The sequence below is a fragment of the Delphinapterus leucas genome, chromosome 2 (assembly GCF_059928025.1).
Source record: "Delphinapterus leucas isolate spDelLeu-1000000601 "Yukka" chromosome 2, BTC_Dleu_Yukka2, whole genome shotgun sequence".
NCBI classification, from domain to species: domain Eukaryota; kingdom Metazoa; phylum Chordata; class Mammalia; order Artiodactyla; family Monodontidae; genus Delphinapterus; species Delphinapterus leucas.
Window position 1 is genome coordinate 41,054,650 of NC_143130.1, and position 23,852 is coordinate 41,078,501.

At 52.4% G+C, this 23,852-nt stretch overlaps 1 protein-coding gene across 1 annotated transcript; it reads left to right on the forward strand.

Annotated features, from left to right (window-relative positions):
• The first annotated feature begins 1,913 nt into the window (after positions 1–1,913).
• On the forward strand, positions 1,914–18,770 carry KIF7 (kinesin family member 7). The gene is made up of 19 exons (XM_022564024.3): positions 1,914–2,010; positions 4,360–4,711; positions 5,984–6,184; positions 6,563–6,956; positions 7,184–7,694; positions 8,198–8,314; positions 8,899–9,126; positions 10,041–10,180; positions 10,573–10,688; positions 11,050–11,202; positions 12,458–12,660; positions 13,727–13,924; positions 14,327–14,452; positions 14,646–14,822; positions 15,939–16,154; positions 16,873–17,079; positions 17,245–17,443; positions 17,529–17,675; positions 17,879–18,770. Exons 2-19 carry the CDS (start codon positions 4,384–4,386, stop codon positions 18,250–18,252), a joined length of 4,035 nt encoding a protein of 1,344 aa, XP_022419732.1. The 5' UTR covers positions 1,914–2,010; positions 4,360–4,383; the 3' UTR covers positions 18,253–18,770.
• The last annotated feature ends 5,082 nt before the right edge of the window (positions 18,771–23,852 follow it).

Sequence of the window (23,852 nt, forward strand, 5' to 3'; positions counted from 1 at the left end):
CTTGGGCCAAGGGAGAGAGACTTGGAGATAAATAAAGCACACTCCATGCAAGGACCTCACAGTTTAGTAAGACAAGTTATAATATGTATAACATATTTGTATATATTATATATGTATGAACATGCTTGTATATCGTAGTGCTATAGTCTGAATGTTTGTGTCTCCCAAATTCATATGTTGAAATTCTAACCCCCAGTGTGATAGTATTTGAAGGCTCGCCTTTGGGAGGTGATTAGGTCATGAGGGCGGAGCTCTCATGATTGAGATCAGTGCCCTTATAAAAGAGACCCCAGAGAGCTAGCTTGTCCCATCTGCCATGTGGGACACTGTAAAAAGATGGCCATCTAGGAACTGGGGCCTCACCTGACACTGAATCTGCCATCACCAGGATCTTGGACTTCCCAGCCCTCAGAACTGTGAGAAATAAATATTTGTTGTTTATGAGGAACCCAGTCTGTGGCATTTTGTTATAGCAGCCTGAGAGGACTAAGCAACATGGAGAGTAATAGTTGGAAGGGTACCCTCCAAAACATGACTACGCTTACCTGTCTCCTTCTGTACTTTCGTGCTTTTTAAAAACATTTTTTTAAAAATTGGCATGCATTACTAGGGCAGAAGGGGGACCAGTGATAAGGCTTTGCAGTGGCCCAGGCAAGAGATAGTGGTGGCTTGGGCAGCAAGGTTGTGGAGGATGAAGAGACTTGCCTGGACTGGAAGCTACTGAGGAGGGGGAATCAGGGCTTGGTGGTAGATAGGAGAACAGAGGAGTCAAAGATGGCTTGAGCGATGGGGTGGATGGTGGGGGGCATGCTGGAAGAGATGTTTGGGGGCAGTTTCCTGGTCAGCACCTGCCCAGGTAGATGCAGGATGAATACCTCTGCAGGATTTCCACTGGCTGTTAACACACATAATTGCCACCCCAACCGGAGAGGTTGGCTAAGAACTCTGCAGCAGCCCCCAACTCCCAGTGGCCTCTTCTAGGGGCAGTTGTCCATCCAGGAACCCAAGGCTGGGTGGCAGTGTAATCCACCAGTGGGCCAGTGGATCCCATGCCCATTCCCACCTGGGGGCTTACAAGCCAGAACTGTGAGGCCAGACTTTGTCAGGGCCTGCCCTGGGGTGAGGCTGCCCCCAGCAGGGGGCAGCAGCCATCCTGCTCTCTGCCCAGAATGCTAGAAGGCCTGAATAGGAGCTCCCTCGTGGTTTCATCCATCCACCCACTGCTTGGTGTGAGCGCCCAGGGTGCAGCCAGGGCCTCGGCCACACCGCCGGGAGTGGGCCCCCATCCCAACCCCGAATATCTCAGGGGGGGATGAATCCTTCTCAGCTTTAGAAGGGGTAGTGAAATCAGATAAAAAAAGGGGTAGAGGCTTTGCTGACCTTTGACGGGGCGTGGGGAGTTCTGCGATAGAAGGGTAGCAATGGCGGGAAGGAGGGAAGGTCTGCACTTGAATGAACAAACGAACTAACGAACCAAGAGTAGTTGATTTTTAGGCCACTTTAACCGGAGTCTCAGGGTTAGAAAATCCACCCTCCCCTCCCGGAACGAAAATGTCTCCTAGTTAGTTTTCATTCTCTCACTTGTTACAACTTGCATTATAAAACTTAGGCTCCCCGCTCCAGGAGCTGGTGGGCTTCTCCAGCTCGGAGAATCCGGGCGGCCTTGTTGGTCGCTGTGTCCCCAGAATTCGGCGAATAGTGCTCGCGACTCCGGGCGCTGCTGGGGGCCCCCACGCGGTGCTGGGGGCCCAGGGGTGAGGGGCCCCGCACTTCAGCCCAGGCCACGCCCAATCCCCCGCCCCTCCTGTCCCCGCCCCGCCCCGTCTGCCGACAGACTCCGCGGCGCCGCGCAGCCCGCGCCGCCGCCCCCGAGCGCCCAGGTGGGCGGAGTTGCGGATGAGGGGCGGGATGTTTTGGTGGGCGGGGGTCCCGGTGACGGCATCCGCGCGCGCCGCGCTGGGGCTCAGAGCCTGACTGTCTCGCGGGGGGACTGCACTCACACCGGAGCAGGTGGGTGTGGGCCGGGGAGGGGTGGCGGTCGAGGACCGGGGTGGGAGGGAGGAGGCGCGCGCTTGCCCCCTCCCTGAGCAGGCCTGGACCGGGTGGCACGGTGTCGGCACGCCTGGGGAGCCCTGACCGAGCACGGGGACCTCCCCCATCCTTGCTTACCAGTCTCCTGGAGGTCCGTGTCTGGGCGGGTGGGAGTCTCCCCTTTCCTAAGTCGGGGGCCTGAGGCCGGCCTTCTGGGCCTGGCCAGGTGGAGCTAGCGCCCACGCTGCGAGAGTTGGATTCGCATTTGTAATCACTTCTCCGAACTTTCCGCGAGCTCCTATCCCGTGCCTGGCGCTTCTGACTCCGGTTCCCCTACCCCGGGCGCCCGACCGCCCCGGTGTTGTCTGGGCGCCTTCGGTGCGCGGAGCACTGTGCCTCGAGCCGGGGTGCGAAGAAGCCGGGACTGCACGGGGCTGGAAAAGCTTTGGGTGAGGGGTGCGCGAAGGTGCCCACAGTATCGCGTGGCAGTTACCGCTGTGGCCCCAGGGCCGGGCACCCAGCAGGCGCTGATGATTGAATGAACGAACGAAGCGTTACAGCTGCTGAGAGACGTTAAGTAGTGAAAAATAAAGTGCTGTGACCTGGGGGTGGGGGTAGGGAGTGGTGAGGACTGCGATAAGAGAAGGGAGGAAGGAGATGGGGAAGGTGCCATGGGTGAAGATTATTCATCACTATTGGGCAACTACTAAGCGTCGGACCTTGTGCTGGGTGCTGAAGATGCAGCACGAAGGGGGACAGGAGGGTCCCTGCCTCCCAGCTCCCAGATTGGGACGTGGCGGGGGGGGGGACGACGGGTAATCTGTCTTTTGCAAGGGAAGGGAGTGGTCAGTGGCTGATGGGAGAACCACAGGGCATTGTGTGTGTGTGTGCGTGTGCGTGTGTGTGTGTGTAGTGGTGGGGGCACAGAGCAGAGGCCCCTCCCTGGCTCCCTGAAGGTGGGACCAGCCTAAGCCTGGGGGGATGAGGAGTCTTGGGCAACACTGAGTGTGCTGCAGGCGGAGAAAGGTGGGGTATAGGGGGTAAGTAGTCAAGGTAGGCAGGGCCCATTAAAAGTTTTTTTTTCCTGTTAAGGTTTTGAATCTCAAGAGCATTAGGGAGTCTCTTTTGGGGGGAGTTTAAATAGGAGAGTGATGTGAGCGCATTTGCATTTCTGAAAAATGCCCCGGTTGCTGCATAGGAAGGTGCAGGGAGGCTGAGGCCAGTGAGGAGGCTGGTAAATGTCATTCCGTCGAGATGTCGGTGGGCAGGATCAGGGCTTTGGTAATAGGATGGAAAGAAGCAGGTGTACTTGATATTTAGAAGATGGGATTGGCAGTATTTGATGGTGGGGGCTTGGTTTCAAGCGGTACGCGGGCCTCTCACTGTTGTGGCCTCTCCCGTTGCGGAGCACAGGCTCCGGACGCGCAGGCCCAGCGGCCATGGCTCACGGGCCCAGCCGCTCCGTGGCATGTGGGATCTTCCCGGACCGGGGCACGAACCCATGTCCCCTGCATCGGCAGGCGGACTCTCAACCACTGCGCCACCAGGGAAGCCCTGCTTTTTTTTTTTTTAACATCTTTATTGGAGTATAATTGCTTTACAATGGTGTGTTAGTTTCTGCTGTATAACAAAGTGAATCAGCTATATGTGTACACATATCCCCATATCTCCTCCTTCTTGCGTCTCCCTCCCTCCCACCCTCCCTATCCCACCCCTCTAGGTGGTCACAAAGCACTGAGCTGATCTCCCTGTCCTATGCGGCTGCTTCCCACTGGCTATTTTACATTTGGTAATGTATATATGTCCATGCCACTCTCTCACTTCATCCCAGCTTCTCCTTCCGCCTCCCTGTGTCCTCAAGTCCATTCTCTACGTCTGCATCTTTATTCCTGTCCTGTGCTGACTCTTTTTAAGAAGGTGGAGCAGGGGATGTGAGATGACAAAGGCAGAGACTATGGAAAACCCAATGGGTGTTAGGGAAAAGAGATCCCTGATGTGGTGCTGCTTGTGTGTGTGTCTGTGTGTCTTCCTTCTAGGAGATAGGGTCCCAGGGGAAGGATGCAGCTGGAACACAGAAACCCTTGGATGTTAGGTGGAGGAGTTAGGGCCTTATTTTGCCAGTGATGGGAACCATGAAATGTTACTGTGCAGGATTTTATCGTGGCCCTTGCAGCATCTGGGCATTAGGTTGGGGCACGGAGGATGTTCTGAGTTTTGACCACCCTCCCTTTTAATCCCTGCAAGGTCGGGAGCTGCAGGATCTGGCTCCAGGTCATCTGCAAAGTGAGTCCAGGTGCTGATGGCAGGGGCCTCTTCCTCTCTTCGCAGGGCAGGGAACAGCCTTCCCTCGACATGGGGCTGGAGGCCCAGAGGCTGCCAGGGGCTGAGGAGGCCCCAGTGAGGGTGGCCCTTCGAGTCCGCCCATTGCTGCCCAAGGAGCTGCTGCACGGGCACCAGAGCTGCCTGAGGGTGGAGCCGGGGCACGGCCGGGTCACTTTGGGCCGGGACCGCCACTTTGGCTTCCACGTAGTGCTGGACGAGGACACCGGGCAGGAGGCTGTGTACCAGGCCTGCGTGCAACCCCTCCTCGAGGCTTTTTTTGAGGGCTTCAATGCCACCGTCTTTGCCTACGGTCAGACAGGCTCCGGGAAGACGTACACCATGGGGGAGGCCAGTGTGGGTGAGTGTCCCTGCTTGAGGCCCCCTGCCCTTGTTGAGGGTCCTCAGTGTCTCCTGAATTTCTGCCCCTGCCCTCTTGCTGCCATTCTCTGTTGAAGATGAGGATGCTGGGGGAGGGGGGAGGGGCAGGTTTCCTAAACAGATCTGCAGCCCGGAGTGGGACCAGCTGTGTCAGTGGGCTGGGTCGGGCAGGCAGGAAGAGTCCTCGGAGGTGAGTGACCTTCTCAACTCCATAGAGATGGGACCATGCTGTCTGGCTGTGGGGACCTCACGGGGAGGAAGGGCACGGGAAGTTGGCTTGTCTCTGGAGGTTGTTAGGATGGCTGCTGGGGGTCAGGAATCCATGTTCTAGTCAGAGTGGTTGGAAGGGGAACTGTCCTGGAAGAGATATGCTTTGGCCGCTGCATAGCAGGGAAGCAGGCTGGTTCCATGAGGCTCTGGAGCAGAGTTTTGGGAGAGATGCTTTGGGCCAACTGAAGGAACTTCCCCCTTTTAAAGAGCATGAACTGCTTTATCCTAGGTTTTAAAAGTGTACATGTTTGCTGTGGAAAATTAGGAAAATACAGAAAACACATACACAAAATAAAACTTACTTGATAATTGCCTTTCAGAAATCACTCACCCTGTTAGCATTTCAGTCTTTCTGGGTGAAAATTAGTATACGTTAAAAAATGGTATTATAGTGTACCCATTCTTTTGTATCCTGTTTTATTTTCTTAACAGTATATCATGAACATTTCTCTGTATCATTAAATATTCTTCAATCAAAAATTTTAATGGCTGCCTGGCATGCCATTGTGAGTATAAGGTAACTTATTTAACCAGATCCCCTTTTTGGATGTTAGGATGGACACTTAGGATGTTTACATTTTTATTGAGTTATGAGGAAGAATATGTTCTGAATATCCTCTTATTACTTCCTTGGGATAAATTCAGGAGGTCCTTTAGATAACTGAGCATAGACTATGGTAATGAGTCTCCAGGAGTAATCAAGCAAAGGGTATCTGACCGCCTGGCAGGGATGTAGTGGAGGGGATGCTTACATCATGAAAGGGATTGGTTGAACCTTGAGAGGTTGCTTCCAACTCTGAAATTCTGCCTGACCACCCTGGGGCATGGCCTGGCTCAGGCTGCCCAGCCCATCCTGGCCTCTGCTGCTGCCTTCTCCACACTGGAGCCCCATCCTCCAGCTGCTGCTAGGGGCTTCTGGGCCTTGTGGGTGTCACATCCAGCTGAAAGCATGGTGGCAGGAGGCCCTGCGGTGTCTCCTCAGCCTCTCTTCACGAGGACGAGCAGGGCATCATCCCACGGGCCATGGCTGAGGCCTTTAAGCTGATTGATGAGAATGACCTTCTTGACTGTCTGGTGCACGTGTCCTACCTGGAAGTGTACAAGGAGGAGTTCCGAGACCTGCTGGAGGTGGGCACCGCCAGCCGTGACATCCAGCTTCGGGAAGATGATCGTGGGAATGTTGGTGAGGAACTCCTGGGTCTTCCACTGGCTGGGAGCGGGATACCTGGCTTGGGGAGGCTTTACCTGCTTAGGGTGCCTTACCTGTCTGGTGGGGGTACCTCCTAACTGGGAAACCAAGCTCTGGAAAGTTTTGCTTTCACTTCCCGTCCCTACTGAGTTCAGTATACATTGGTGTGCCCAGAGTGATAGGCATTGAGGTAAGCGTGGGGAAGCTGGAGCCCCCTCAAGCCCCAGCCAGTATGGGCAGGACCCCCTGGGCATGGGGAAGGGACCCCTGAGTCAGGAAGAGCTTTAGAGGACCAGCCGTGCTCTGCCTGCTCTCCTGGCTGTCAGTCTCAGGCTGCCCCTGCCCTGGGCTCATGGCCTTCTGTGCCCGCAGTGCTGTGTGGAGTGAAGGAGGTGGACGTGGAGGGCCTGGATGAGGTGCTGAGCCTCCTGGAGATGGGCAATGCAGCACGGCACACGGGGGCCACACACCTCAACCGCCTCTCCAGCCGCTCACACACTGTGTTCACCGTGACCCTGGAGCAGCGGGGGCGCGCCCCCAGCCGCCTCCCCCGACCTGCCGCGGGCCAGCTGCTCATCTCCAAGTTCCACTTCGTGGACTTGGCGGGCTCAGAGAGGGTGCTCAAGACGGGCAGCACAGGCGAGCGGCTCAAGGAGAGCATCCAGATCAACAGCAGCCTCTTGGCGCTGGGCAACGTCATCAGCGCCCTGGGTGACCCCCAGCGCCGTGGCAGCCACATCCCCTACCGGGACTCCAAGATCACCCGGTGAGCCGCCGCTGGCCGCTGGCCAGAGAAGGGGCCCCAAGAGCCGTGCTAGTCTGTTCTAGCTACTGTCTGGCCTCTGGGGTTGGGGGGAGGCGACTAGGAGATGGGTCCCCATCAGGCGGTTCGAGGTATCCGGCCCATGGGGAAGCAAGCCGAGGATCGGACCCGGTTTGGGGTCTGGACCTGGCACGTTGGGACCCCTAACGCGTCTTGCCTGGCGCCCTCAGGATCCTCAAAGACTCCCTGGGCGGGAATGCCAAGACAGTGATGATCGCCTGCGTCAGCCCTTCCTCCTCGGACTTCGACGAGACTCTCAACACCCTGAACTACGCCAGCCGTGCCCAGAACATCCGCAACTGCGCCACTGTCAACTGGCGGCCTGAGGCCGAGCGGGCGCCCGAGGAGGCAGCCGCTGGCCCGCGGGGGCCGCCTAGACACCGCTCGGAGACGCGCATCATCCACCGGGGCCGGCGCGCCCTGGGCCCCACCGCCGCGGCTGCCGCCCGCCTTGGCGCCGAGTGCGCTCGCTACCGGGCCCGCACCGACGCCGCTTACAGCCTCCTGCGCGAGCTACAGGCCGAGCCTGGGCTGCCTGGCGCCGCCGCCCGCAAGGTGCGCGACTGGCTGTGCGCCGTCGAGGGTGAGCGCAGCGCCCTAAGCTCTGCCTCCGGGCCTGACAGCGGCATCGAGAGTGCCTCCGCCGAGGAGCAGGCCATGCAGGGACCCGGCGGACGAAAGGTGGCCAAGGGTCAGGTGTGGCCTAGGGGTGGGGAGGGGATGGGGAAGGAAGAAAGTCTTCATACAGCTAGCTGTGTCCCTGTCCCTTGCTCATTAGCAGAGCACATTCGGGATTCAGAGGCACTTCTGCTGGTGACCTTGATGACTTTCCAGTCCTCAGGGTCTCTATCTATAAAATAGGGATAGCATTAGTATCTACCTCCTGGTGATGTAAGGACTGAAGGTGTCACAAGTGCAGGTGAAGGCTAGTTGTTCCTAATAATAGTGATGTTATTGTTAATGAAAATATGATTAATAATTACAAGAGCTGGCCCAATGGCTTGTGGAGGGGACTGCAGGCCAGGTGGGGTCTCGAGCCCCTGTTGCAGGCGGGGCTTGGAGCAGAGTAGCAAGCCCGGCTAGGGGAACCTCTGGCAGGGCAGGGAGAGGGCTGAGGTATCTCAGGGACAGGCAGGCTTGTCTTGACAGCTCCTGCCCCTGAAGCTTCTCTCCCGGCCCCATAGGAAGATGAGGGGGCACTGCAGCTGCTGGCCCTGCAGAGCCAGGTGGCCCGGCTGGAGGAGGAGAACCGAGACTTTCTGGCTGCGCTGGAGGACGCCATGGAGCAGTACAAGCTGCAGGTGGGGCACCCCCTTCCACAGTGGTGGTGGGGGGCACTTCTGCTGGGAGGTGAAACTGAGCTGAGCCTGTCAGGATGAGAGGAAGTTAGCTGTGTGTGTGGGGGGGGGGCGGGTTCTGGCAGGATGGGTAGAGATACGGGGTGCGCAGTATGAGCAAAAGTGTGGAGGTGAGGAACACATTGGTGCGGGTGGGTGTGCAGGATGGTCATGAGGATGGATAGGAAGTGGGACTGGAGGGGTAGCAGAATGAGACTCCAGAGCTGGGCTTTTCCTTTTGTCCCAGGGTAACTGGGTCAGCATTGCTCCTGGCGCCCTCTGGTGGCAGTGAATGGCATGGATATGGAGGGAGGGATAGGATGTGGCAGGGTGGGTGAGTTTGAACCGGAACTGATGCAGTGTGTGTGCGTGGGAGGGACACCAAGAGGTGGTCAGAGGTATTTAGCCCTCCTGCATTTTAGCACAGAGAGGGCAGGGTGGCCTCAGGCGTGCTCTTCAGTTTCCTGCACTTCTGCCTCTCAGCATCCCTGCACCCCACCTTTCGCACATCCACGTTGCCCCATCAGCACTTGGACCGTGTCTTGCAGAGCGACCGTCTTCGTGAGCAGCAGGAGGAGATGGCAGAGCTGCGGCTGCGGCTGGAGCTGGTGCGGCCTGGCTGGGGGGCCCCAGGGCTCTTGCAGGGCTTTCCTCCTGAGTCCATAATGCCCCGGCCTCACACAGCCCCCCTGGGGGGTGCCCACACCCATGTGCTGGGCATGGTGCCCCCTGCTTGCCTTCCTGGAGATGAAGTTGGCCCTGAGAATTGGGGAGAGGTGAGGAGGTGGCGTGTCTGCTGGGCCTGTTGACCTGGGCAGGCTCTGGCAGGGGAAGGTGATGCTGGGGAATGTGTCCCTCACCCCATGCTTTCATGGGACCAGCTATGAGATGCCCCTTTCTGGTGTTTCTAGAGGAATGGCCAAAATTTGGGTAGGGCTTCTCAGAAGGATCTGGTGCCATTGAGCATCCCTGGAGTACCTGGGATCGCTCAGAGTGAGGAGGTTATAGAGGGGCTTCTGGCTTCCAGTATGGAGTGGAAAGCTCACATACCTCCAGGGGTGGGGAGCTCATCACCTCCGAGGCCACACCCTCTCCATCTTTGGACATGTTTCTTTGCAAGTTCACTCTTTCCTGAGCTCTAATCTGCTCCTCAAGCCTGGTCTCTTGTTTCTAGTTCTGTCACTTGGGGCCTTTTGGACAAAGGCTGCTCCTGCATCTGCCTGAGAGCTCTGGGTCATCTCAGCTCTAAAGGCCTGAGGGACTGAGGAGAGGGAGGACGTGGGTTTGGCAGAAGCCTGTTATGCAGCCCCCCTACTCTAGCAGGGCGTTGTTGGTGAGATAAAACTTGGTGCAGATGACCTGTATACGAGACAGAAAGGACCAGTTGTCCCCCGAGGAGTGCCAGGTTTGCTATGGGAGCCGGAGCAGGGGTGGAGAGGGGGAAGAGAAGAGGGGGAGAAGAGGAAGGAGCGAGGGAAGAGGGAGGAAGCTCCTGCTCTGACTTGAGACTGGAAAGGCTTCCCAGAGGTGTCATTTGAGCTAGATCCTGAAGGTAAGGTAGGGCTGGAAGAGGTAGAGATGTGAGGAGCATGCAAGGTGGGTGTAGGTGGGAGCAAAGACTTGGTGGTGGGAGATGGCTGATGGAGAATGCCCTAGAAGCTTCCTATCCTGAAACCTGGCATTCCCCTAGCAAGTGACAAATGGCGGGGAGATTGGAGCCAAGTTGCTGGCAGAGGGAGAGAGGCTGGGAAGTGGCTCTTCAGCTGCATCAGAGGAAGAGGAGGAGGGGGGGGAGGAGGAGCCACCCCGACGGATCCTGCACCCATGCAGGTGAGTGGGACCCACGGCCCACCTGACAAGGACCGGCTCAGGGCCCCGGCTGGGCAGGAGGAGGATCCCACTGGGGTCTCAGGGTGCCCTCACCTGCGTTGCCCTGGCCGGCCCTTGGGGGAGAGCAGGCAGGGACTATGGGCTCTGAATCAAGAGTTCTTGCTGGGGTGAGTGTGCTGAGGGGATGGGCCCAGACCTCCTGGTTCTCAGCCTCCAAGGTGGCCCTCAGTTCCCCCAGCTGCCCTGCACCCTCTAAGCTCAGCTGCTGGCCTCAGAATTCTGCCAGACTGACATCCTGGGGTCACAGTGACCCTGGTGGCCTCTCTTCCCCTCCTGGGCCCAGGAGGTAGCTGGGCTGGGGAGGGGTACAGGCTCCCACTTCTGCCCTCCAGGAATAGGATCAGTAAGGGGAGCCAGAGGATGGGGGCCCTCCCAGGGAGTCCACTCAACAGGAAGGGCCCAGAGCTTCGCCTGGAGGAGCTGGGTGCAACCATCCTGGGGCACAGAGGTGAGATGGGTAGGGCACAGAGAGGGTCCTGACCCCTTTTCCCCTTCATGGTCCTGGACTGGCCACCCTGGACAGTCCACACACAACCCCTGGCTGCCGCTGGCCAGGGCATGCCCCTCCCCTCCCCTCCCCTCCCTCTCCCCCCCTCCCCCCTCCCCCCTCTCCCCCTCCCCCTCCCCCCTCTCCCCCTCCCCCTCCCCCCTCCCCCCTCCCCCCCTCCCCCCTCCCCCCTCCCCCCTCCCCCCTCCCCCCTCCCCCCCTCCCCCCTCCGCCCCTCCCCCCCTCCCCCCTCCGCCCCTCCCCCTCCCCCCACCCCCGACTGTTAGCTGGGACAGCGGCCCTGACAGTCAGCCTATTACAGTGGTTGGTGGGAGCCAGGCCCTGGTTCGGCCCCACCAGGCCCCTACTGCCATGGCCTCTGAGTGGCGGCTGGCCCAAGCCCAGCAGAAGATCCGTGAGCTGGCCATCAACATCCGCATGAAGGAGGAGCTCATAGGCGAGCTGGTCCGCACAGGTGAGGGGGAGGGCTTTTGGGCTGGCCTCCCACCTGAGGGTGGTTAGGAGCGGGGTCCAGGTGGCATAGGTTTGGTAAACCAGCTCAGTTTCTTCCAGATATGTGACCTTGAGCAGGTAGGATAATGCCTCTGTGCTTCAGTTTTCTCCTCTCTGAAATGGAGATAGTAACTGAACCTGCTTTATAGGTTGTTGAAATGAGCTAATTCAAGTGAAGTGCTTAGGCTGGCTTTCAGGAAGCATTAGTTCTTATTATTGGGTTGGCTGAAGAGTTCGTTCGGGTTTTCAAACGAACTTTTTGGCCAACCCAATATTATTAATCAATTGCTGTGTGTCAGGCACCGCACTGGGCACAGAATCTCCTGGTCCTTGGGAGCAAACAGTGTCCCCAAATCATCTACGTCTACTACTGGTGATACTGGTGAACGAGCAGGGGATGATTTTCGGTGGTGACTAGTTGAGCTTTTTAATTTTAATAGTTATAATTTTATTTATTCCAAAATGCACTGGGAACAATTTCAACTAGACATATGAGAGTCCCTATCACCAGATTTAGCATTTCCAAGCTTTGCTCACATTTGTTTTATCTCTCCCTTTTTTCTTTGCTGAAATATTTTGAAGCAAATCCAGGACAGCATGTCATTTCATCCCTACACCTTTCAGTATGCCTCTTTTTCAACATTTTAACCAAAATGCCATTAGCACATCTAACAGAATGCCCTCTCAATGCCCAGAGCAGAAGCAGCTCTTCAGCAGTGTCTGTGTGCAGCTCCGGGCTTGTCCACACATTATATTTGCACGTTAGTTCTCTGAAATCTCCCTTCTCTCACCTTTACACAGTCATCCTATAGAATGTTCCAAACTCCAAATGTTCTGGGTTTTGTCTGTTAGCTTCCTGTGGTGTCATTTAGCTTGTCCCTCTGTCCTTCATATTTCCTACAAATGGAAGTTAGTTCTAGAGGCTTAGTTGCATGCAGACTCAAGTTACGTATTTACTTTAGCATGTGTTAGTTAAAAGTAAAACAAGTAAACCCATATTTTCCCTGGGTCACTGCTATGGATAAGACTATTTTAAAAAATGTGTCAATTTAAAGAAAAATATTAAGTAAATCACAGTTCTAGGGGTACAGAGTCGTGGCAAAATCCATGTAGGTGTCCAGGGCTGACAGAGGTCTGTAAAAGCTCCCAGGGGAACGATCTACAATGCTTTTCAGGCAGAGGGGCTGTGCTGACACGACCCTCGCCTTTTCTTCCAGGGAAGGCGGCCCAGGCCCTGAACCGCCAGCACAGCCAGCGCATCCGGGAGCTGGAGCAGGAGGCAGAGCGGGTGCGGACTGAGCTGAGTGAAGGCCAGAGGCAGCTGCGGGAGCTTGAGGGCAAGGAGCCCCAGGACGCCAGCGAGTGTTCGCAGCTCCAGGAGTTCCGCAAGAGGGTTGCTGCCGCTCAGAGCCAAGTGCAGGTACTGACCTGTCCGGACCCTGGGGGTGGTGGTTGCAACCTCCCAGGCTGGGGTCCTGGGATCAAGACATGTGAGCCCTGGAGCCCAAGCTCACTGTGGAACCTGTGGGTGCTCAGGCCCTCGTGCCCCAGCCCCGGCTGGTGGCACTAACACCCTCCTGGTCTCTCAGGGTGAGGCTGGCATTAGATAGAAGCTGGCGGTGCTGGGAGTCGGCTCAGCTTTAAACACAGCAGAGGCAGGGAGGTGGGGCCTGCCCGAAGACCATCTAGGAGACCAGTGAGGGTGAGGGGTGGGCATCGGGAGAAACCAGCCTTCCCTCCTGCAGCTCCCCCCGCCTCCCTCCATCTGTTCTCCATTTACCCACCTCTCCAAACCATCATCCCTCTGTCTGTCCACCCATCAGTCCATGTGTCTATCTAATCCATCCATCCGATTGTCCTTTTATCAGTTGGTATGACTAACTGTCCATTTATGTGTCTATTCATTTGTCTTTCTATTCCCCTTGATGGACCCTTGCATTATCTGTCCATCCTGTTTTTTACCTTTATATGATCCCATCATCTGTCCACCCACCCTGCCATCCATTCTTCTTTGCAGCTGTCCATCCATTATTCATTCCTTCTTTTCTCAGTTCAGGTGTCCAAGAGACCGTACAGTAGAGTGATTAAGAGCACAGGTTCTGGAGCCTTGACTGCTTGGGTTTGAATCCCAGCTCTGCCATTTACTAGCTATGTGTCTTTGGTCAAGTTTCCTAGCCTCTCTGTGCCTCAGTTTCCTAATCTGTTAAGTAGGAAACCTTTAAAACCTTTTCATCAGATTGTTAGGACCATTTAGTGTACTGAGAGCACTTGATGTAGCGCTTGGTACGTAATAAGCGTCGTAGTATCTTGACATTCTTATAATTTTGATATTTTAATTAGTCCGTCATCCATCTGCCTGTTTTCCCTTCTGTCTGTCCCTCTATGCGCCGTTCTTCTGTCCTGCCTGCCCTTGTTGAGTGCCCGGCACCATGCCAGGCTCTCGGCAGCCCCCACGCGTGGCGCAGCAGAGGCTGTGTTGGTCCCAGGTGCTGAAGGAGAAGAAGCAGGCGACAGAGCGGCTGGTGTCGCTGTCGGCCCAGAGCGAGAAGCGGCTGCAGGAGCTGGAGAGGAATGTGCAGCTCATGCGGCAGCAGCAGGGGCAGCTGCAAAGGCGGCTTCGTGAGGAGACAGAGCAGAAGCGGCGCCTGGAGACAGAGATGAACAAGCGGCAGCACCGTGTCAAGGTCGGGCGCTTGGGCGGTGGGGTGCCTGTGTCCCAGCCAGGAGGCCAGGCGGGGCACACAGCCGGGGGAGCACTTACAGCCACGTGACCTTATAAAGCGGCTCACTTGGCTTCCCTGAGTTTGATTTTTTACTTGAAAATGAGGAGAGTTATGGGAAACTCAGGGCTTGGGTGAGAATTCAGTAGGATGAATTATATAAGGGGACTGGCGTCTTGCAAATGTTTGCTTCTCTTTGCGGGTCCCCAGCGAGACTTGGGGGTGGCGAGGCTGGGGGTTGCCGTGCAGGGCTGTCTTGGGAGCAGGGTAGGCACTCCTTTGGGCTTGGGGGATTACAGGCTCTGGGAGGATGCGGGCACCACTCACGGCCCTGCCCACTGAGCTTCTCACCCTGCACATCCCCAGGAGCTGGAGCTGAAGCACGAGCAGCAGCAAAAGATCCTGAAGATCAAGACAGAAGAGATTGCGGCATTTCAGAGGAAGCGGCGCAGCGGCAGCAACGGCTCTGTTGTCAGCCTGGAGCAGCAGCAGGTGGGGCCTGGGCTGCGCCTGCACCCCCAGGGGCACCCACAGCCTGGCTGGGCAGCCTGGCCAGTTGCTAGAGTCCCCGGGGGGTCAGATAGTGGGTACACCATTCTCCCCACCTGACCCGGGCGGCCGCCTGCACCACCCACGCAGCCAGAGGTGAGAGCTGAGTTCCCTCCCCGCCTCTACTGTCCCTCAGAAGATTGAGGAGCAGAAGAAGTGGCTGGACCAGGAGATGGAGAAGGTCCTACAGCAGCGGCGGGCGCTGGAGGAGCTAGGGGAGGAGCTCCACAAGCGGGAGGCCATCCTAGCCAAGAAGGAGGCCCTGATGCAGGAGAAGACGGGGCTGGAGAGCAAGCGCCTGCGGTCCAGCCAGGTGAGGTCCTGCCAGGTGAGGCCCTACCCGATGAGGCCCTGCCATGGGAGGCCCTGCCAGGTGAAGTCCAGCAAGGAGAGAGCCTGCCAGTTGAGTTTCTGCCGGGTGAGGTCCTGCCAGGTGAGACTCCATCAGGTGAGGTCCTTCCAAGTGAGATCTCTCCGGTTGATAACACTGCCAGGTGAGTTCTAGACAGGTGCGGTTCTTCTAGGTGATGTCCCTGCCAGGTAAGTTCCAGCCAGGTCAGGCTATATCCTATGGATCTCTCAAGAATTCTAGGGCTTTAGAGTGTCTGTGATGCAGGTGCTGCTGTGTGGGTAGAAGAACCTCTCCAAGGATCTATCCCACAATTCATTTTACCTCATTAACCACCTGCTCTGGACTGTGCAGGCAGAACAGGGAACCACAGGTATGGAGAGGTGGTATGGCCAGAGAGGAAGAGCTTTCACTGGCACTGGAGGCAGACGAACCTGGCCCCACCCAGCTCTGCTAGGCTTCATTGCCTCCTCTTGAGCAGGAAGCTTCTGAGCCATACCTTCCTCCTCTGTCAGATGGAATCACAGTGTGGTCATGAGGATCAGAGAAGGCGTATGTCACACACAAAGCCCAGAGCCTGTTCCAGGAGCGGGTGCTCAGGCTAGATTCCCACAGGGTTCCAGACTCACTTCTGCCCTCATGGAGTCCAAGAGGATTCAGCTGGATTATCTGGAACTTCCCTTGGCCACTAGAGCCCTTACTTCCTCCCACATCAGGTTCCCAGAAGGGCCTTTGGGATTTGGCCACTGATTCCCCATAATTCCCATCGCAAGCTGGAGTCACGTCATCGCCGTAACAGGCCACCACCATCCCGCTCTGTTTCTGCCTGGGTTGTTCCCTCCTTGTCAGGACTGCCCTTTCCTCAACTTGTCTGTATCCTCCTTCCAGGCCGTCTCTGGGGGCCCCTCTTCAGAGGCTCGGGTCCCATAGGTGCCCACTCCCCGGCTTATGCAGAGCTGAGAGTCAGGCCTCCCGCGGAGCAGCACTCCTTAGCATCCCGTGGTGGGGCTGGGCCATCCCTGTCGCCCTGGGGAGGATGGGGCCTGCTTCTTCCCTAATCGCTAGCTGTGCCACCCACAGGCCCTCAACGAGGACATTGTGCGTGTGTCCAGCCGGCTGGAGCACCTGGAGAAGGAGCTCTCCGAGAAGAGCGGGCAGCTGCGGCAGGGCAGCGCCCAGAGCCAGCAGCAGATCCGTGGGGAGATCGACGCCCTGCGCCAGGAGAAGGACGCGCTGCTGAAGCAGCGGCTGGAGATTGACGGCAAGCTGAGGCAGGGCAGCCTGCTGTCGCCTGAGGTGCGCCCCGCAGGCTGGCCCTGGCTGCCTGCTGCACGCTGGGTGCGGGCCTTGCTGCTTTTGGACACGCACGCGTTCCTCCCGGGTGTTAGCCCACCAAGAACGCACAGAACTGGCCCTCCCCCCCACCGCTCCAGCCCCCATGTCTGGGACACACGGCTAGGGCCTGGCTGCCCTCGGTCCCGCCCAGCTGGACTCTGGACTCGTTCCGCGTCCTGCGGCACGTTGACCTTGTGTATGTATCACGTGCTCACACCTCTCAACTCCCTAACGTGGGATGAGAGTTGGGACCATGTCAGCACACCTCAGCCACACAGGTTTGCCCTCCTGAGAGCAGAGAAAGCCCATGTTAAGAGCAGCGGACCTCAGCAGATCCTGGGTGCCTCTGTGGTCCCAGCACGCCTTCCCTTCAGTGCAGGGTCTCCCGAGTGCAGGTCACGCCAGAGGCCACGTGCTCCAGGGGGCAGCCTCTTGGCGAGCCCCAGCCTCCCGTACCCCCCCGGGCTGAGGCTGAGATGGAAGTGTCCCTGTTCCTGCCGTAGTGGCCAGGGGCCCCTCTCTCCATGTGCTGACTCTGCGCTAGGACGAGGGGACACGTACGGGCTGAGTCATGGCTGCGTGTGACTGTTGCAAGCCTGCCCAGGACCTGTTCAGGGAGCGGGCGTTCCGTGGAGCAGGAAGCCAGCGCTCCACCTCCACACGTCCCATGTCCCCGCAGGAGGAGCGGACGCTGTTCCAGCTGGACGAGGCCATCGAGGCCCTGGACGCTGCCATCGAGTACAAGAACGAGGCCATCACGTGCCGCCAGCGGGTGCTGCGGGCCTCGGCCTCCTTGCTGTCCCAGTGCGAGATGAACCTCATGGCCAAGCTCAGCTACCTCTCATCCTCGGAGACCAGAGCCCTACTCTGCAAGTACTTTGACAAGGTGGGTCACTGGCCCACGAGCCCCTGACTCCTCCTTCTGGAACTCAGTGGGAGAAGGTTGATGATGTTGGTGGCTAGTTCGCCAAATACCTGCTGCCCCTGGTTGAGGATCCCCTGGGTGAAGGGAGCCGGCACTGGGGCTGAGCCTGGCTGGGCCTTGGGACAGGTGGTGACGCTCCGAGAGGAGCAGCACCAGCAGCAGATTGCCTTCTCGGAGCTGGAGATGCAGCTGGAGGAGCAGCAGAGGCTGGTCTATTGGCTGGAGGTGGCTCTAGAGCGGCAGCGCCTGGAGATGGACCGCCAGCTGACCCTGCAGCAGAAGGAGCATGAGCAGAACATCCAGCTCCTCCTCCAGCAGAGTCGAGGTGAGGCCCAGTCCTGCCCCAAAGGCCGTGGTGACTGCTGCCTGCCCACAGCCCCTTGCCACCTGTTTCTGCCTTTTCCCTCCAGACCACCTTGGTGAAGGGTTAGCAGACAGCAAGAGGCAGTATGAGACCAGAATTCAGGCTCTGGAGAAGGAGCTGGGCCGCCACATGTGGATCAACCAGGAACTGAAACAGAAGCTCAGTAGTTTGAATGCTGCGGGCCAGAGCAGGGGTAATTGTTATGTGCTGTCACCAAGCTGGCCAATGCTTTGCCCTGATGTCAGGTTTTCTTTGTTTTGGAGAAAGCTTAGAAACCACTCTAACTTCAGCTCTTGGGTCATTTCACATGTTGCTTATTGCACTGGGGCATTGGAAAGCTAGGACTTCAGAAAGGTGCTGCTACTCCATTTCTGACAAGGATGTTGTTATTCCCAGTGACAGGTGGGGAGAAGAGGACCCTGTGCCCGGAGAACAGACAAGCCCCTGGAAGTGAAGACGAGCCCCACCCGGCACCTGAGCCTCTGTGGCAGCCCCCCGTCACTGAGGGTGTGCCCCGCGCCCGTGAGGAGATGCGGGACTTGGTACATGCCCCGTTACCATTGACATGGAAACGCTCGAGCCTGTGCAGCGAGGAGCAGGGTTCCCCTGAGGAGCTACGGCAGCGGGAGGCCGCTGAACCCTTGGTGGGGCGGATGCTACCTGTGGGTGAGATGGGTCTGCCCCGGAACCTTGGGCCCTTCCCCAAGCCCCGGCGGGAACTGCGAAGGACCAGCCCAGGGATGATTGATGTCAGAAAAAACCCCCTGTAGGCTCTTGGGGCAGAGCTGGGCTTGGAGGGAGATGTGGAGCCTGCTGAAAGTTGTGATGTCAATGCTTCCTTCTGGGAAGGAGTCCTTACCTCAAACTCTAAATCAGGTCCTGATTTTTCTAATTGGAGTCAACAAATTTGGGCCACAGCCCAGAACTGTTTAAAAAAGATGCAGATTCCTACCATTCATTTCCTTTAAGCTGCAATACCCAATTGCTACCTTCTGGCTTTTTAAAAAATTTTTATTTCATATTAGAGTATAGGTGATTTACAGTGTTGTGTTAGTTTCAGGTGTCCAGCAAAGTGATTCAGTTATACATATACATATATCCATTCTTTTTCAGATTCTTTTCCCATATAGGTTATTACAGATTATTGAGTAGAGTTCCCTGTGCTATATAGTAGGTCCTTGTTGATTATCTGTGTTATATATAGTAGTGTGTATATGTTAATCCCAAACTCCTAATTTATCCCTCCCCTTACCTTTTCCCTTTGGTAACTAAATTTGTTTTCAAAGTCTATGAGTCTGTTTCTGTTTTGTAAATAAGTTCATTTGTATCATTTTTTTAGATTCCACATATAAGTGATATCATATGATATTTGTCTTTGTCTGACTTACTTCACTTAGTATGATAATCTCTAGGCCCATCCATGTTGCTGCAAGTGGCATTATTTCATTTTTTTATGGCTGAGTAATATTCCATTGTATATATGTACCATGTCTTTATCCATTCCTCTATTGATGGACATTTAGGTTGCTTCCATGTCTTGGCTATTGTAAATAGTGCTGCAGTGAACATTGTGGTGCATGTATCTTTTCAAATTATGGTTTTCTCCGGATATATGCCTAGGAGTGGGATTGCTGGATCATATGGTAGCTCTATTTTTAGTTGTTTAAGGAACCTCCATAATGGTTGTGTCAATTTATATTCCCACCAACACTGTAGGAGGGTTCCCTTTTCTCCACACCCTCTCCAGCATTTATTGTTTGTAGACTTTTTGATGATGGCATTCTGACTGGTGTGAGGTGATACCTCATTGTAGTTTTGATTTTTATTTCTCTGAACATCTTTTCATGTGCGTTTTGGCCATCTGTATATCTTCTTTGAAGAAATGTCTATTTAGCTGTTCTGCCCATTTTTTGATTGGGTTGTTTGTTTTTTTTTATATAGAGCTGCATGAGCTGTTAGTATATTTTGGAGATTAATCCCTTGGTGGTCACTTTGTTTGCAAATATTTTCTCCCATTCTGTGGGCTGTCTTTTCATTTTGTTTATGGTTTCCTTTGCTGTGCAAAAGCTTTTAAGTTTAATTAGGTCCCATTTGTTTATTTTTATTTTCATTACTCTGGGAGGTGGATCCAAAAAGATATTGCTGTGACTTATGTCAAAGAGTGTTCTGCCTATGTTTTCCTCTAAGAGTTTTATAGTATCCAGTCTTACATTTAGGTCTTTAATCCATTTTGAGTTTATTTTTGTGTATGGTGTTAGAGAATGTTCTGGTTTCATTCTTTTATTAATGTGTGTGTATCTGTCCAGTTTTCCCAGCACCACTTATTGAAGAGACTGTCTTTTCTACATTGTATGTCCTTTCCTCATTTGTTGTAGATTAATTGACCATAGGTGCATGGGTTTATTTTGGGGTTTTCTATCCTGTTCCATTGATGTATGTGTCTGTTTTTGTGCTAGGACCATACTGTTTTGATTACTGTAGCTTTGTAGTATAGTCTGAAGTCAAAGTGCCTGATTCCTCCATCTCTGTTTTTCTTTCTCAGGATTGCTATGGCTATTTGGGGTCTTTTGTGTTTCCATACAAATTAAAAAAAAATTTTGTTCTAGTTCTTTGAAAAATGCCATAGGTAATTTGATAGGGATTGCACTGAATCTGTAGATTGCCTTGGGTAGTATAGTCATTTTGACAGTGTTGATTCTTCCAATCCAAGAACATGGTATATCTTTCCAACTGTTTGTGTCATCTTCAATTTCTTTCATCAGCATCTTATAGTTTTCAGAGTACAGGTCTTTTGCCTCCTTAGGTGGGTTTATTCCTGGGTATTTTATTCTTTTTTTTGCAATGGTGAACGGAATTGTTTCCTTAATTTCTTTTTCTGATCTTTCATTGTTAATATATAGGAATACAAGAGATTTCTGTGCATTAATTTTGTATCCTGCAACCTTACTGAATTCATTGATGAGCTCTAGTAGTTTTCTGGCAGTATCTTTAGCATTTTCTATGTATAGTATCATGTCATCTGCAAACAGTGACAGTTTTACTTCTTTTCCAATTTGGGTTCCTTTTATTTTTTTTCTCTGATTGCTGAGGCTAGGACTTCCAAAACTATGTTGAATAAAAGTGGCAAGAGTGGACATCCTTGTCTTGTTCCTGATCTTAGTGGAAATGCTTTCAGCTTTTCACCATTGAGAATGATGTTAGCTGTGTGTCTGTCATATGTCATATTTTAATTCTTTATTATGTTGGGATAAGTTCCCTCTAGGCCCACTTTCTGGAGAGTTTTTTTTTTTTATCATAAATGGGTGTTGAATTTTGTCAAAAGCTTTTTCTGCATCTACTGAGATGATCATATGGGTTTTATTCTTCAGTTTGTTCATGTGGTGTATCACACTGAGTGATTTGCAGATATGGAAAAGTCCTTGCATCCCTGGTATATATCTTACTTGATAATGGTGTATGATCCTTTTAATGTATTGTTGGATTCTGTTTGCTAGTATTTTGTTGAGGATTTTTTTATCATCAGTGATATTGGCCTGTAATTTTCTTTTTTTGTGGTATCTTTGTCTGGTTTTGGTATCAGGGTGATGGTGGCCATATAGAATGAGTTTGGGAGTGTTCCTTCCTCTGCAATTTTTTGGAATAGTTTCAGAAGGATAGGTGTTAACTCTTCTTTAAATGTTTGATAGAATTCACCTGTGAAACCATCTGGTCCTGGACTTTTGTTTGTTGGAAGTTTTTAAATCACAGTTTCAATTTCAGTACTTGTGACTGGTCTGTTTATATTTTCTATTTATTCCTGGTTCAGTCTTAGAAGGTTGTACCTTTCTAAGAAGTTGTCCATTTCTTCTAGAGTGTCCATTTAATTGGCATATAGTTGCTTGTAGTAGTCTCTTATGGTCCTTTGTATTTCAGTGGTGTCAGTTGTAACTTCTTTTTCGGTTCTAATTTTATTGATTTGAACCCTCTCCCTTTTTCTTCTGATGAGTCTGGCTAAAGTTTTATCAATTTTGCCTGTCTTTTCAAAGAATGAACTTTTAGTTTTATTGATCTTTTCTATTGTTTTCTTTGTTTCTATTTCATTTATTTCTGCTCTGATTGTGAGGATTTCTTTCCTTTTACTAACTTTGGGTTTTACCTGTTCTTCTTTCTCTAGTTGCTTTAGGTATAAGGTTGGGTTGTTTGAGAATTTTTTGTTTCCTGAGGTAAGATAGCATTGCTATAAACTTCCCTCTTAGAACTGCTTTTGCTGTGCCCCATAGGTTTTGGATCATCGTGTTTTTGTTGTCATTTGTCTCTAAGTAGTTTTTGATTTCCTCTTTGATTTCTTCAGTGATCCATTGGTCGTTTAGTAACATATTGTTTAGCTCCATATGTTTGCACTTTTCTACAGGTTTTTTTTTTTCCTGTAATTGATTTCTAATCTCATAGTGTTGTGGTTGGAGAAGATGCTTGATGCGATTTCAATTTTCTTAAATTTATGGAGGCTTGCTTTGTGGCCCAGCATATGATCTATCCTGGAGAATGTTCCATGCATACTTGAGAAGAATGTGTATTCTGCTGCTTCCAGATGGAATGTTCTGTAAATATCAATTAAGCCCATCAGGTCTAATGTGTCTTTTAAGGCCTGTTTCCTTACTAATTTTCTGTCTGGGTGATAATGTCCATTGATGTAAATGGTGTGTTAAAGTCCCCCACTATTATTGTGTTAATGTCAGTTCCTCCTTTTATGGCTGTTGGCATTTGCCTTATATGTTGAGGTGCTCCTATTTTGTAGGCATATATATTTATAATTGTTATATCTTCTTGGATTGATCCCTTGATCATTATGTAGTGTCCTTCTTTGTCTCTTGTAACAGTATTTATTTTAAAGTCTATTTTGTCTGAGTATTGCTACTCCAGCTTTCTTTTGATTTCCATTTGTATGGAATACCTTTTTCCATCCCCTCACTTTCAGTCTTTACCTGTCCCTAGATCTGAAGTGGGTCTCTTGTAGACAGCATATATATGGGTCTTGTTTTTGTATCCATTCAGCCAGTCTATGCCTTTTGGTTGGCTCATTTCATCCATTTACATTTAAGGAAATTATCAATATGTATGTTCTTATTGCCATCATGTTTTGGATTTGTTTTTGTAGGTCTTTTTTCTTCCCTTCCTCTTTTGTTCTCTTGTGATTTGATGACTATCTTTAGTGTTGTGTTTGGATTGCTTTTTCTTTTTGTCTGTGTATCTATTGTAGATTTTTGGTTTGCAGTTACTGTGAGGTTTTGATATAGCGGTCTATATATATACAAGATTGTTTTTAGTTGCTGGTCTCTTAATTTCAAATGCTTTTCCAATATCCTGCATTTATATTCTCCTCACAATGATGGTTTTGATATCATATTTGTGTGTGGATGATTTTCTACCTTTTCAGTATATTTGTCTTTACTGGTGAGCTTTCCCATTTGTAATTTTCTTGTTTCTAGTTGTGGCCTTCTTTTCTGCCTCAGTAAGTTCCTTTAGCATTTGTTGTAAAGCTGGTTTGGTGGTGCTGAATTCTGTTAGCTTTTGCTTGTCTGTAAAGCTTTTCATTTCTCTGTCAAATCTGAACGAGAGCCTTGCTGGGTAGAGTTAGAGTATTCTTGGTTGTAGGTTTCTCCCTTTCATCACTTTAAATAAATTATGCCACTTCCTTGTGGCCTGCAGAGTTTCTGCTGAAAAATCAGCTGAAACTCCCTTGCATGTTATTTGTTGCTTTTCTCTTGTTGCTTTAAATATTTTCTGTTTTTCATTTATGTCAGTTTGATTAATATGTGTCTCACCGTGTTCCTGCTTGGGTTTATCCTGTATGGGACTCTCTGTGCTTCCTGGACTTGAGTGTTTCCTTTCCCATGTTAGGGAAGTTTTCGGCTATTATCTCTGCAAATATTTTCTCAGACCCCTTTTCTCTTCTCCTTCTGGGACCACTATAATGCAAATGTTGGTGCATTTAATGTTGTCCCAGGCTCTGAGACTGTCCTCATTTCTTTTCATTCTTCTTTCTTTACTCTCTTTCACAGCAGTAATTTCCACTAATCTGTCTTCCAGCTCACTTATTCGTTCTTCTGTCTCACTCTGTTATTGATTCCTTCTAGTGTATTTTTCGTTTCAGTTATTGTTCATCTCTGTTCTTTAAAGTTTCTAGCTCTTTATTAAACATTTCTTGTATCCTTTCAGTATTGTGCCTCCATTCTTTTTCTGAGATCTTGTTATCTTTACTATCGTTACTCGGAATTCTTTTTCAGGGTGATTGCCTATCTCCACTTCACTTAGTTGTTCTTCTGTGGTTTCATCTTGTTCCTTTGTCTGGAACATATTTCTGTGCCGTCTCATTTTGTCTAACTTTGTCTGT

Excerpts from the sequence above, each read along its gene's own strand:
- KIF7 (XM_022564024.3), top strand. The coding sequence starts at position 4,384 with ATGGGGCTGGAGGCCCAGAGGCTGCCAGGGGCTGAGGAGGCCCCAGTG. Across the intron at positions 9,127-10,040 it reads GCCCTGAGAATTGGGGAGAG|CAAGTGACAAATGGCGGGGA; the intron begins GTGAGGAGGTGG and ends GCATTCCCCTAG. Across the intron at positions 14,823-15,938 it reads AGCGCCTGCGGTCCAGCCAG|GCCCTCAACGAGGACATTGT; the intron begins GTGAGGTCCTGC and ends TGCCACCCACAG.